Here is a 15,370-nt window from a genome sequence, read left to right on the forward strand (position 1 = left end):
CTGCACGTTTACCACATATGTCATTTATTACACAGTGGAAAACCGTTAAATGCACAGTAGTTGTGCCAAGTGGCATTATGCTTTTAACAGCTTTATTCGTTTAACAGCTCCAGTTCTCATTATATTTTGCCATGTGGTACATGAGATTTTTATGCATTTAACAGTTTAAGAGGGTTCCATGGTATTTTCCTTTCATGTATTTCATACTGTGCCTGGGATTTTGTTGGGGGGTAGAGGGGTTGTGGACTGTAACCCCTGTACCCGTACCCTGACAAGAGAAAGCAAAAGGCAAAGAAAAGTAATGATTAAATGGGGAAGGAAAAATTAATCAGACCTCCATGTGTCAGGGCACAAATACCTGTAACAAGGACAAGGCTCTCCCATGTGCTTTGATAGCCTTTGATGCTTTGTTTATACGTCTTTCAACCTCTTATTTTACATCTGCTTTAATGACTACAATGTTGTTTCCCTGCGCAGAGGAAAAGAAAGTATGTATTTTGCAGAGTGCATGCATCTAGATACTTCTATCCCACTCTGTCACAGACACATTTGTGCATTTTTGTGTGCATACTGATGCCCTCTCCTAGCACAACTGAGTAATTTCATCCAGGATCAGAAGCAGCCCTTTTCACTGAGTAAACAATTCCTTCCAACGGTCTCCAATTTACTTGCTGCCCTTCCTACAAAGAATTCTGTCTGTCCTCCTTTCCACAAAATCCCTCCTGGTGCATTATATTTTTTTAAAGAGTTGGATGAAATTTTTAAATTAATGGATTCTCTTCAAGAATTTCACCCCGACCTAGGTTTGCGCGCATGTATTTTTTACACCCAAGGTGGAAATTAATCCAGGAGAACTCACTGCTGTGCCCTCTCATGTCTTTTTGTAAAAATGATTTGATCTGATGTGAATTATTCACATGGCAATAACGTATGCAGCACATACAACATGCAAAAAAGAGGAAACACCTGCCTAATACGCAGTTTCCCATTGCCTTCCCTCAGTTAATCACTTAAGAAAACAATTTCTTTACCTGCCAAATGAGAAGGATACCATCATTTTGAAAGGTCCTTGTCCCACTAGCAGAGGTGTAAGTTATACACCACAAGTGGGAAAAAACACACGTGTTTGTACAAAAGGGGACAAAAAGCTTGGCTGCGAGCTGATGCTTTCCTCAGCCTATTTTAAAAGGGAAAAGGAAACCACTTAAGCAAGCAAAAGCCCAAAACACGACAGGTTCCCCAGAGATGAAGACTATTATTATTGTAGGAACAGATGTATTTTTATTGGTGGGAGGAGGAGATAGGTCCAGTTCCAACCCCAGAGCTTGCTTTAAAAACAAAACCCCAAAAAGCCCCACAATAACGAAATCCCTTCTACCACTCACCTGACTTTTATTGGCAGCCACTTTGGCAAACAGCGCTTGAGATACCTTGGCCCTTTTCATCTCCTGTTGGATCTCGTCATAAATGGCAGCTGTGATGTTGACGTTGGCGCCGTCCGCCTTAATGGGGAGGTCTGTTGTTGGTGTCGAGGTTTTGGCCTACCGAGAGACCATGAAAATAATAATTAAAAAAGTGCTGCTTTCAGCCCAGCCATCTGTGCAGAAATTATCAAAGGATTTCAGTCAGCTGATGCCAAACTGCATTAGCTACAGAGGGACACTTCCTGTCCATTATTCTAATCAGGTTAATTGTGATTGGAAATAATTGCAGTGCATTCCTATAGGACATGCAAGGCCCTGTCAACTCTCCCCCTCTCCCTCTCCTAGCGTGTTTATTGAGCAGCTCGACAACAGGATAGGTAGCCGGGGCACTTGGCCACTGGCAGTCGCTGAAGTTGGCCTTGCCAGCTAGCTACGGCAGCAGGGGCACCAGCCTCTGCCTTCTCCCCCCTCTCTAAAAGTGGCGTACACCTTGGAGGAAGAGCCAATTCTCCCAGAAAAAATGAGTAAATGGGTAGAGGTCTCTAAATAATAAATTATTACTCAATTTAATGCACTCCCTCAAGTCTCCCTCATCCTTTATTAAAACTATACGTATGTCACTTGAGTATGTATGGTTTCCCAGCCTTATCATCATTATGCTAGCCAGACAGTCACCTAATTTCACCTAGGAAATCAGTGGAAATGGAAAAAAAAAAAAAAAAAAAAAAAATCATTTCACAAAGCTGGGCTTTGGCATGCCTTTGATGTGCTGCCCTCATTCTCCTAAACTCATATTGAGATTTTGTGTATTCCACTGCACTCCTTTTAATTGAATGATTTCCCATCAGCTTCTGTGACAAATGAAGGACAATAACGGATGCTGCCAGTACTTTCCCCACGCTGGACTACCCCTACAAGGCTGCTATCAATACAGTTCAGCAGACTGCTACCAGATTTTTATTCTAAAGCCCCTTGGCCGTGGCAGTCCCCAGAACGCACGGACAGGCGAGAGAGCGAGGGCGATGCAACGCTCGCTGAGTGCTCCTGGCACCAGCAGCCCCTTGGAGAGACAGACTTACTTGCTTTCCCGAGCTCAAAGAAAAGAGATACCAGGGCTGATCACAGTACCCCTTACACTTTTTAAGGGAAACATGTAGGTTACTGATATAAAATCTCTGTTTTCTCTTGAGGTGTAAAGGTTTTAGGAAACAAAGCAACCTAGGTGGCAAAGCTCACACTTCCCGATAGATCCAACCCTCCCACAAACCCTGGTGACATTCAGATACTTGGCCCAGTTATAACACTTTTCAGCTTGTTTCTGGTTTTGCGCCAGAGTTGAAGACTGCTAGAGTACATCTAATGTTAATCTTTAACTAGGCAGACATGCCCAAATGCCTATTTGTTAATGGGAAGGTTAACTAGGCAAAACCAAACCTTCTGAACTTCTCCTTCTCTTTTGCTGTCCTCCAAATCTTCCTCTCCCTAATGTCTTTTTTGTACCAAAGGCCACATTAATAATGGAGCCAAAATCCAATCAAGACAACAATCTAGACTAATCACTCCTCCTACTGCTTCCAGATGAAGCTTTAACTAACCTGTATCTTCTCCCTTTCCTACCCTCCACGCTCAGCAGGCACTCCCCCGGGCCCGTTGCCTGCCTGTTGCAGGCAGGACCCACGTCGAAAGGGCCTAAGATTTTCCTGCCGCTGCTAAGGCGAGCCCCCCGCATTCAGGCAGGGGCAGCTGGACGGCAGGTGGGGCAGACTAGAGTTGCCCGTGCCCCCCGGGAGACCGGTGCTCAACCCACCGCCGTCCACAGGCCAGGAACACGTGGGGTACAGCTCGATGGCTGGACCAACAGACACCACGCTCTGAAATTCAGTGTTCACAGAGGAGAGTTAGGGCAATTGTGGGAAGCATAAGAAAACAACAAAGAGATCATGGGAAGGGAGAGGATTGTCCATCAGGACTCATTTAATGGAGCCTAATTTTACCAAAGGCCCTGAAATGCTTTTACAGGTATAAAAAAAGCCTTCCCAGTCGCTGGAGCCTTTGGCTAGCCCAGCAGCCGAGGTCATCACGGCCTCAAAGGCTATTACGGAGGCTTGAGATCCTGAGAACAAAATTAGCATGTAAAAGAAGATTTAAAATACAGCTCCGTTCTGCATGGGTCTCCTACACTGCTAGCTCCACAGCCACATGTCAGAAGAAAGCCTGCCCTGCACACCCTGAAAGCTGAGCCATTTTTTATTTAATCACTGAAAGAGGTAGGGCAAGTACCAAACCAAAATATCACAGTCACTAAAATAAAGTATTTTGTGTCAGAGGCCTAGATTCAAAACTGATCTTGATATTAAAAAGGAGTTTGCTATTATCGAAATGTCTCATTGAAAACAGCGGGGAAAAAAGAAAAAGAAGTGTTTGCAACCACAGTGCCAGAGGGCTGAAAACCAGCCATTACTGTCGGTCTTCCACATGCATGCAACAACCCCTAACAGCTCAGAGCCTTGTCCCCGCAGCACTCGTGCCCATTTGCAGGATCAATTTGCCCTTCTCACCTTGGGGCAGGTCTTGAGGAAGGAGCACCCTGGGAGGGGGCTTGGGGCTGGCTCAGAGTTAGGGAGAGCTGAGCTGGGTTACTCTGCCTGCGTGACTGCCCCAGCACCAGCACTTCCACAGGTATCTGCCAGTGCTCTCCTCCTACCCAGCGCACTCAAGCATCATCCCCAGAAGTACTGCCGCAGGAGATCGGTATCTATGGAAACCATGTTTCCAAATGCCATTCCGTCAACTTCTCCGGCACCCAAACACAATTCCTGAAAGGACGGTACAGTTCCTACCCCTGCTGCCCCAGAGCACCCCGCTCCGGGGTAGGTAACATACCTGCTTGGGGAGGTGATGCTGCTGGGAATCGCTGTGCTGCACATGAGGATGGCATTTGTCTCGTCAGAACTAATACTGGGCATATGGGGAAGCACAGTAGCCGTGCTGCCTGCCTGGGAGTTGGGAAGCAGCCTCATTTGCAGAGGTGTCCAAGTTGTCAAAACAGCACCTGTGCTGACTGGTGCTGGCCCTCCGAGGGCTGGGGAAATGTTATCCAGCGGGCACAAGGCGAGCACTGAGTACACAAACCTTTGTGTGTTGCTTTTGCTGATTAAAAACCTCACAATATTCTACTGGATTCTTCAAGCCAAAATAAGGCAAGGATGGGCTGCTTTATACTTCTAAAGTATGGTTTTCTAGCAACACTTAGCTCTTAAAAAGGCCGGCAAAATTTCCATTATCATAAATAACGTTCTAGCTGTGGCTAAAACATGGGAAAAACATTATATTTTGACAGAGGAATGAGATGGAGCAACAGATCCAATTTTTATTCTCACTGGATTGCATCTAACCTCTCCATTTCCTTCTGTTACTCGATTTTAGTTGCGAAATCTATTGTAATAAATATAAGTAGGAATGAGCTAATTATTTCATGAATAACTATAAATGCAGAAAGTGGATATAGGACTTAAACATTAAAATAGTTCCCTTTATAATTTTATTTTCACTGAAAGGTAACTAAAAAAGATAAGAGTTATACAATGACTCTCCCATGTAATAAAAATTCAGTGTCAAATTTGGGTTGGCAGGACATGCTTACTTTCAGTGAAAACAGTTCTTTATGTCATGTATTGTGGTGAAGCATACCCAAATGCCAGGGTTAAACTGAATAAGCTCAACAGTTTCTACAAAATCAACATACTTTCCTTAAGGATGATCCGTTTGCATGGAAAACTACACACATGCACACCCCCCCAGCGCTTACTTATTTTTAGCAGTTGTGGCCACAGAAATCAATATGAGAAGTGCTCAGTAATACTGTTATAAGTACAGCTAACACAGCCCAAGACTTTGCCGACTACATTACTGTGAAAGCACGGACAAAGGAGGGTTATACAGGCCCATTTACTAAAGACCAAGAGAAGTGCTAGAACTGACCTCTCATGTCTGCACAGTTAGAAATTTCAAACTCAAGTTAGGCAAATATCATGACAGGAGTTAATCATCACCTTTGTGCAAGCATCCTCGCCTTTTCAGAGCGTATGTCTGGGACTGCAAGCAGCCAGGTAAAAGCGGGGGATGACTTACAGTGTAGTATGTGGGTGCTCTTTCTTAGTGCAAAGGAACAACCTACCCAGGGAAGTGGGTGGCAACAGCATGTTCATGAACATGTGCAGTTAAGTCCATGAGATGACAGCTGGTTGGGAGCTGTAAAGCATCATCCTCCTTCCCAGCACCCTGCCCATCTCTGCTTTCTGTACTTCAAATAATTACTCGTGTAAACCTCTAACTCAAGGATTGTGATTGACTATGCAGAACATGGTGGAGCGCACTGATTTCTAGCAATGTCTATCTAATTCACTGTCAATCTCTGTTCACTACACACTTTTTATTGCAACATATCCGAACCTCTCCACAAGCCCAGAAATTTCCTCTGTGTTCTGCAGAATGTAATGTGCACTGATAAAAAGTTATGTGTATTCTATAATAGTCATTTAGCGGACACGTATCAACAGCCTGTATGTAATGCCCACACGCACTCTTTCAGGCACTAATGCTACATACTATTTATGACATCGATTAAAGCCAGAATCATGATCACAACGTCTTGCTGAAATCCACTAACGGTCTCTTAACAGCCTGTCCAAAACCTTACAAGAGGATTTCCACAACTTAATCTGGGCGAGGGGAGCAACAGACAGGGGAACGGCGGAGAGGAACTCCTTCCCTGAACTAATCCACACAACAAACAGGTAACAAGGGATTGTATCTTACCTGGGGGGTTCTGGAGGAGCTTGGGCTGCTGGCAGCTGAAGACACCATGCTCACGTTGGGGTTCATACTTCTCTCTCTCTCGTCCTGATAGATACGATCCCGCTCTGAGTCAGGCAAGTTCAGGAAATTCTGCATTGCCCTTAAGTTTACCAGGAGGGACTGGGAAGCTGTCCTAGGGTCTTCTTCTTTACGCAGGATCTCTGACAACAAGCCCTGGTTCAAAAAAGAAAAAAAAAAAAGAAAAGCCCAGTCATGTGTTTTTTGGGGTTTTTTGTTTGATTTGTTTAGTGTAACGAGCTGGGTTGCAATACTGAGAAACTACATCAGAATCTCATGGGCTCTCCCAGAGGGGATATTTTGTAGGAAAATGTTTGTCTTCTGGGGGTTGGGATTTATTTTGGGACTGTCCTATTCTGGCACTGTAATAAGCTTCTGAGTATGGAGATACTAGATAGGAAGGTAGGTGCATCGGGTAGAAGAAATTGCAGTTACCACCAGGTGCTTGCTGCAAATATTTTAGGAGCTGTTAGAGCTCTCTCTCTCTCTCTCATTTTACTTAAAGCTGGGAACACTTGGCAATCTTGTTCATCTTTGACAAATCTGCCAAGGTTGGTAAATTTAGTTTCGACATTTAAACAGTGCAGGAGGTTTATAAAGAAAAACGTTTGGCTGGTTTTTGATGTTACAGTCCATTCATTTTGGTTTGGACAGTCATTTCTGAGAGCAGAAAAACGGAGCAATAATAAAGCAATAATAAAATATGGGTTAAATCCCTCAAGCTAGGGAATTCTTTCATGCCTCATTTTAAAATACCACAGGCTTCACATTGCAACCATGAATGAACACTGTATTCATCTAGTTTTTACAAAAGTCATTATTCCAGAAGGTAACCAGCACCTTCCTTCCAAAGAAAAGGAAAAAAAAAAATAATTGGAGAGACAAAAATGTCATTAAAAGAAACTTAAAACTAATGACAGGATTAAATTTATGCATATCTGTATGCACTGAACAGTTCCACAAATGATCTAGAAGTTAAAGGCACAACACACAAGCCTGGATCAGGGCCTACAGAAACTACCGGGACACAGCGTGTGCCACCAGTTTCCCCCAGGCACCCATTCACACCCGATACTTCACAAATGGGTATTTCACTCCAAAAGCCAGTAACACCAATTTCCTGAACTATAGATGTTTCGGTGTACTGGTGTGCAAAGAACCAGAGAGGGATCATTTCTGCCCATCAAGACTATTTATAACACAGCATAAGAAATGGCGGTCGGAGGCTCGTTATTTTAAAAGGCTATTCTGCCAATACATTTCCCTAAGCAGTCCGATACCCTTCCCGCTTCCCGCCTGCCGCGACCCAGAGGCTCTCTCTGTACCGCTGCTCCCAGGAACGCCATCCACAGAAGCCGTGTGAAATCCCAGTCGGAGCTCGGAGGGCTCACCTCGACCTCTTGCTGCGAGTGGAGCAGCGCTCACCCACCACGCGCAAAGGGATGCCGCAGTGCCCCAAACACGATTTAGCTGTCGCTGTTGACATGAGCATTTTGCAGTTACTTTATAGCCACGACTGAGGCAAGCTGCCTCACGAGTATAGTCAAGGCTTACTCTTTTCTTGTGAGAAAAATGTTACTACAAAACGAAGTAGTCAAAACCCTGTAATATTTAGTCTTAGTTGATTTTCTTCCATATCAGAGAGTCTCCTCCAAAAAAGCCTTGCTAAAATACTGCCCCTACAGTTGGCCAATTAACCAAACGCCAACATTTTTCGTATATATTGATCTTATTTACCAGACTTCCTGACAAAATCAACAGACCAGCAAATGATGTAGCTGTATCTGCATTTCCCTGCTATCTGCTATTAAACACCTACATTAAAACACATACATGAATGCTCTACTTCAGCAGTGTTTATGCCAGAAGTGCTCAAAACAAGCTCCACACACAACCTGAAGGTAGGCTGCACACAGCTCCATCTTTTCAGCTCCCCATCTACATAATGAAGCTAAGAGATTCCCAATTACCTTTTCCTGCAATTATCAGAGTAGTTACCAGAAGGACTGGATCTGGGAATGGAGCCATGGTGGGACCCTCCAGTCAGAAATGGGACTGGAGAGAGAAACCAACTGGTGAGAAAGGTCTACACTGGGCAAAAGTCTGAAGAATGTACAGTGCTGGGCTGGCCTCTGGTATTCTCCGTGACTTCAACACAACTGCATGCTCATACTTGGCTTCTTCCTAAGGGTTTACCACCTCTCACAGAAGCTAGGGACATCTTGAAAAGCTTTCCAAAGTTTGCCAGGCTCACAGGCTGAGGGAGTTTAACCAAAAAAGGACAGTACAGAAGCTTGAAGCCATGACTTGAACGATTCCAAGATCAATACAGCAAGTCCCTCTTAAAGTCAGTGGAAAATTCTCCCAACGCAGTAAATAAATGAAATATCAGTTCCATAGATTCTCTAAAATCTTCATTTCCTGGGTCTTTTAAAGGATACATAACTTTTTTTTTTTTTAAAAGACAAGACCAACTTAAAAAATTAATGAGTTTAGATTGAAAGAAAGGTACCTGAAAGCTACTGGAGCTGACTCTAAGATAGCTTTTTTCCCCTCCCATCTTAGCATGGCTAAATTTATGGTCCAATTTCAAAAATGGAGAGCAGAAACATATGTGAAAGCATGCCAGCAATTGCTTTTCAGTGCAGTTATTGACTCCCTACGTAAATCAGAGGCTCACAAGTACAAGTGGCTTGGTCATGGCACTGAGATGCCAACTCTTGTGCTTGGAAGCTCTGATTCATCACCAGAAAGAGCTTATCATGAGGTAGATTCAGTGGTTTTGAACCCCTGCCTGCACTTCTTCCTTCTACAAGGGTCTCTTCTCCGCTACAGGGACATAGCAGTATTTTGCATTGCTGCTCAATCACCAGGCTGTACAGCCACCGGGAGCCTAATGCAGGCACCCGCTTCAGGCAGAGGGGCTAGCTCCTTCCCCCAGCCCCGCGGCACAGACAGCCCCTGGCAGGGGCCGAGCTCTGCTCCCCCATGGCCCGCTCCAGGCCCGCAGGTAGAAAACCTGGTTGCAAACAGGTTTTTTCTGCAGCTCCTCCAAGTGCTTTGGCAGCTTAGGAACTATGTAAACAGCAGGACAGATCATAAGAAAACTGACTCAGAGGGAAGAATCTCATGTCCTCCTGCAACTGAAGGTAAACAGTGCTGGTAAACAACAGTGGCTAGATAGCTGAGTGATAGGGTAGGACAATAAAATAAAGTATCTTGAGAGCATTAACATTTACAGTAATATAATTCTGAGCTACTGAAATATACGCAAACTAACCAGTGAGCAACGTTATAAAAAATAAAGTGATATTAAATAATCTGTTCAGCCTTTTTGTCACCTGCAACAAATTAGGCTTTCAATATGCAAAACATCTTCCTTCCAGAAAAACAAATGATCATGATTTCATTTAATTGTAATTTAATGAGGCATAATGTATTTTTTAAAGTGATATACACCAGGTGTGTGGTGAGGAAACTGGCCCAGCCAGACAAACCCTACTGTTTCTATTTTTGAGAAAACCCTAAAGCCAGCCAGGGACTGTTTTCATTTCTGCAAATTATGTTTCTGCTGGAGGGGGTGAGGGAGAGAAACCCACAGCATTCGTACATTTGTTATAAAATTCCATTGGCTAAGTTAGCTCATTCTGGCTTACGTATTTTTTAAAAAAAAAAAATTAAAAAAATTGGCAGTTTGTGGAGTAACCAACTCTGCAAACCTAAAAGATGATCTTCAGGGACTAGAAAGTCTCAAAGCCAAACAGATCTTCTATACCGAACACCACAGCTCTCAGGATACATTTTAGAACACGAAGTTCGATACTATCTTTGTTTTTCCACTCCTTTGCATCATTTTTAAACCAGCTGCTAAAGAGGCAATTGATGAAAAGTTTCATGGTCACACAGGCCATGCTCGCAAACCAGGTGTATGCTTACCTCGAGACAAGGACTCTGCGCAGGCAGAGTTTGGTTTACCTTTGGAAATTGCACTATTTTTAAAATTACACACTGGATCCAAAATTGACGTTAAAAAAATAATACCAATGGTGGAGAAAGGAGCGTCTGTCCAATCAAAATAAAGATGTCATTGGATCTATTTAAGGCAGGAGTAATTTTGACAGTGTTTTTTCAAGCTAGCTGAAATGTAGTCCTTCAAGCCAGTAAAGTCACTGTCATGGCGGTCTGCTTTGCACTTATTCTATGAAACCTTGTTTGTGAATTCGTTTCTTTTATTTTTATTAAGTACAGGATTTTGAGGACAAACAACCGAAACCTCATGGGCAAGAAATCTCTTTTTAAGCAACTTCTGAAAGACGATGCAGTACAATGTAGAGCGAATGTTATTCAAACCAACTCCTACAGCCAAAGGACCAACTGACCAGCCTTTGAGACCAACACAAAAGTTTGACCAGAGCCCACAGAAGGCGAGCGAAGCCTTTCTGCCTTCCTCCCAAGGGGCTTTGGCTCAGGCCTGGAAAGGGTGTAAACGAGATCTCGGTGGGACAGCAGACTGCACTACCAGTGACCGAACACAGGACAGTTTTGCAAGCAGAGCTTTTCAAAGCAATCTGGATGGGAGTGAGGAGGTCATGCTGGAGTGCAGCCCAGACACCGATGTCCTGGGGACAGAGGAGGATGAGGGCCATCAGGCAGCAGGAGACTCACAAACGCTGGCCAGGACCTCACACGCATCAGGTCCAAGGACCTGGATGGGAGCTGTGCTCCCCCGTCGTACAGACCTAAGCCATGTGTCTGTGAGGGCAGGCACTACGGTTAAAAAGGTTCAAAACAGGCTTTGGACAATCGAAACGCTGGCCAAGGCAAAAACTTAAATAAACCCAACTAATGTGCTAAACCTCAGTTTTTATGTTCTGTATAAGGAGATTATATATATGAAGGACTAAAAAAGCATAAACACTTTTTTCATACTTTTGGTTTATTTGTGCCTCTCCATACTTCAGCTATTGCCAAAAGCAACAGAGAAAATGCCGAAATACTAGAAAAATATTGCTCCTGTAGTACTTAAAGCTCCAAGTACTTTAAGCCTAGTACTTGTAACGGACAGTCTCAATAGAAAAGCTATTCTGCTTCCCGTCAGGTACAGATGCCACTCTGGTCGGGATCAGAAAATGTAGGGATTTATTCAAATTCAACAGCTGAATCTTAAAGATCAGTGACGTAAACCTGTCCCCTCTCAGCATCCCAGTTCAGCACGCAAGGCCTATTTCCAGCATGGAAGGCAGCACTCAGGGAACCCCTGGTTAGCTACTCATTCCTAATGAACTACACTGAAATCGTACCTTCAGCATACAATGACAAATTTGATTTTGCCAGGCTAAAATGACCATTTATATTTAAAATTGTCCGCTACTTGCAATTGAAAGCTAGAAGAGCCAGGTCAGCCCAGGGAGCTCTGCAGCAGAAGCACTAACTTCTCATAACCCTCCAAGGAAATAAAGTGTCTCCACCTGCTGTGTTTTCTCACATCAGGGCAGGCTTTTACCATGACATCTCTTTGCCTCCCTGTATTTAATCCAGATCCTACCTTCAATATTGTCTTCTGGGCTGAATGAGATGCATTCAACAATTCTAAAAATACTTCTCTTTGTCTCTAAGTATAAAGCACTCAACAAGAATTTCTATATGCAGTACTTGTAGGCTTCATAGGACTCAAGTTCATGTTCAAACGCTCACTGCTTTGTTTCCACTCCCTTGCATCTTCTCCTAATTCCAGTTAGGATATGAAGCAGAAGTACTGGAAGTCTCTTACAAATGCTTATCCTGGCAGCGTGTCCAGTCCAACTTTGATGAGCAAAATTGCCTTAGATAATCAATGGAAATTTTTTGCGTGGTTAGCCAAACCAAGCACCTTTATATCCATCCTGTCACAGTCTCCATTGGGCAAAACCGTGTTTGCAACCTATTCCCTGACCAACTCTTCTGTCTCAACGGGCAAAATGCATGGTGCCACGTTTGTGTCAGTTCATAGGAACTTCAGAACTCAAAGGACTTTGACTGGTTTTCCATCAGTGTGAATGGGAGACCAGCTGTCTCACAGTACCCTTCAGCATAGCTGAATGCATCACATCAGTCCCTCATTTAAAAGAAATCTCCTGATCTCTAGATTGACTGCCTACAGCCAGAGTATGAGCCTCGTTCTTAAACTCATTTAACTAATGCTAAAATACATACATCTCAGGAGAGAGCTGCTTAGGCACAAAGCATTTAGAGGCTGATTTGAATAAAACTTATACAGGGTGCAACAATGACAATTTGATTTTTATTATTAAAAATGAAGTGTTTAAATCCTCAAAGAAAATGCCTTTATTGCATTAGTTTAATAAAGCCTCTTTTTTATTATAGTATCTCTTTTTATGAGGGAAGATAGGATGTGCGTGTGGAGCTGAATGTGGACGCATGAGGAAAAGGAGGCAGAGAAAGACCGACCACCTGCAGGCACAAAGTGCCACCAGTTATATGACATGCATGTCAAACTTTTATACTGAAATATGCTGGAAAATGAGCAAGACGCAGAGCTCGTGCACACTGTATATCTGTGCATTTGCTTCCAAGGCTCAGGGCTCCTGTGCATCAGCTGAGCAGGCAGCAGCCGCCTCCTACAAGCACACATTCTGAAAGCCTGACTCACATGCTACTTAAGATCTTTTCATTCAGCCTATTGAATACAATTAAGTTAATTGAAACTGAAATTTTGGGCAATGCAAAACCCACTGTTGGAACAAATATCCCATGTACCAAAAATCTGCAATTTATTAAATTAAGCACTTCCCTTACAGACTGCCTTCTTTCCCGTGAGTACAACAGAACGCTGCTTGTGCCACATTATACACAAGAATAAAACAAGCAGGCAGCATGAAAGGGTTTCATGCAATAAGAGAGAGTTTTCTAGGGAGGGGAAAAAAACAACAAAAAAATCCCTCCTCCAAAACCAAAACCAGAACCCTTGCTAATTGAAAGTCTGTGCACAATGGGGCAGACACCATAGCGATGAATGCAGCATGACTGTCTCACTAGATACCAGGCAGAGAAGTAAAGCTGCTTGTCTTCCTCTCACTTAAGTTAAAGGAAAAATTATTTGCAAAATGAATTCTGTCCAGGATTTGGCTCACAAGTAAGTAGAGGTGGAAGAGTTAGTTATTGCAACAAACCTTATTTCTAATCTAAAAGCCTCTTAGAGGACCCTTTTGTGATCCCACTTCAGTTTGGGGGAATTTTGCCAAAGTAAGCAGAATTAGACATAAATGAGGAGTCACCACCCACCTCCCTCTTTGCCTGCCTCCAAAGCCTTTCTTTGGAGCTTCCTCACCAACCACACTTTGGCTCTCAGAGCCCCCAGTCCCTCTACAACCGGCCGACGACACCTTTGCATGCTGCAGAAGCATTATTTCCCCATTCCTCATTGCAGGAGCCTGGACTTGCCCACAGTCCCACCAGAGGCTAGAGGACCATCCAGCATCGATCCTGCGTTTCCCTAGGTCTTAACCCACTCCTGCAGCCAAGGTGTGACTGAATCCCTCCAACAAGGTGGATCAGTTTAGTTTATTTCATCATAAATTTCACTACATCCAAGGCTGGCAGAGTTTCCTCCTCCCTGTGCCGTTAGTTCCTTTAATCCAAAGGGGCACGGTTAGGCAGGAGTTAACTGGGCCAGAGCCGAGCTGGGTAAGTGCAGCCTTCCCGTCTGCAGGCTGGAAAGCCAAGGCTCCCACCCGGAGCTACTGGAGGCAGGAGGGAGGGAGCAGTGCTCGTTGGGAGGAGAGTTACAAGCAGCCTCAACATGCCTGGTGTTTGTACCCAGCTCTCTTTGTATCTGGCACCACAACTGTTTCATTCAAAAAGCCTCAGGTTCATGGATATTTCAGTTTCTGAGGTTGTTCAGTAAAACAAGCACTGGCCACTCGCCCAAACATTTTACTAGTTTTGGCTATTATGTCAAAACATTGGCAAAAAAAAAAAAAGATGCTTAAAAAAAAGAAAGATATAAACAGAAACACTCATTTAGTCTATAGGCTTTGCAGTCCACTGGGCACTCCCGAGGAGGAGTGCAGCAGTTCGCTGACCCAGTGATTTAGACTGTCTGGACTCTCAACACACAGCTTGACCAACCGTCCTGACTGCAACTCCAGGAGCCTGCAGCAAAGAGGGATGCTGAACAAGCGGGGAGAGGAAGGAGAGTACGTTTGCTTTCCTTAGGCAAAGCAGGATTCAAATGACCTATTTTCCAGCTAGGATTTTGAAGGGCACAGATCACTTCAGCACCTCCAGATTTGCTAAAAGACTTTCCAGAGAAGGGCAAGGTAAATCTGAGAGAGCACTTTCATGCATTTCCTTTAAAATAGTCCTCTTTCTTCTGTAACCATAACCACCTGCTCATTTCTCAATACATTACAACCTGCGATAAGCAAGCTTTGGTTATTACAACCTTTTGGTTGCAATCCGAATGCTGTATTAGGAGACATTATAGTGCAAGAGGGAGATGGCACAAGGACTCTACTCTGAGGATGCCAAAATCCATGTGGGTGTTCTCCAGGCAGAAGTCCTTAGCCTTGGTAACAGCTGTGGCCAGCTGTCCCCTCATCCTGCCTCCCACTTCACAGTAGCTCAGCTGGCCAACCTGAAGGGTGCTCATGCTTTTAGAGGCTACTAGTCCCCTAGAAGCTATCCTGGTTTAAGGACGATGCATGCTTCAGCCCGGTAAGCATTTCAGGAGAACTCCAGCCTGCACTGACAGCCCCTTTGATTTTACTGCACTCCTTGAGACCAGTGAGGGACAGCTGCTCCTGCTGCATATGAAAACCTTCTCAGCCTCTGCAGCTGATATCTTGCCGGCACTTCCTTCACTCTAGCCTTCTCAAAGTTTTGACTGTTTTTAAAAATGTGCACAGGGCAAGTCCAAGTGCAAGGTGCATCTGCTCTGCCTCTGACAGTTGCGCTTCTCCTGTGGATTTGCAGTATTAATCAGACTTTTGTTTTTTTCTCAAGACTGAGTGGTTTTATACAAGTCTTACAGAAAGCAAAGCTTTCACTAATGACTGTTTTAATAGCAACTT

General features: G+C 44.0%; 1 protein-coding gene across 1 annotated transcript in view; it reads right to left on the minus strand.

Annotated features, from left to right (window-relative positions):
* Window positions 1–1,385: 1,385 nt before the first annotated feature.
* SATB2 (SATB homeobox 2) overlaps window positions 1,386–15,370 on the minus strand; it is a gene marked incomplete at its 3' end in the record, with an annotated part of 74,468 nt that continues 60,483 nt past the window's right edge. The window contains exons 6-7 of the mRNA XM_009698721.1: window positions 6,243–6,455; window positions 1,386–1,541 (exon numbers count right to left, since the gene is read on the minus strand). Coding sequence (XP_009697023.1) covers window positions 1,386–1,541; window positions 6,243–6,455 — 369 coding nt within the window. The remainder of the gene's footprint in view (window positions 1,542–6,242; window positions 6,456–15,370) is intronic.

This window comes from Cariama cristata, unplaced genomic scaffold, assembly GCF_000690535.1.
Source record: "Cariama cristata isolate BGI_N322 unplaced genomic scaffold, ASM69053v1 scaffold19954, whole genome shotgun sequence".
Classification (NCBI taxonomy): Eukaryota; Metazoa; Chordata; class Aves; order Cariamiformes; family Cariamidae; genus Cariama; species Cariama cristata.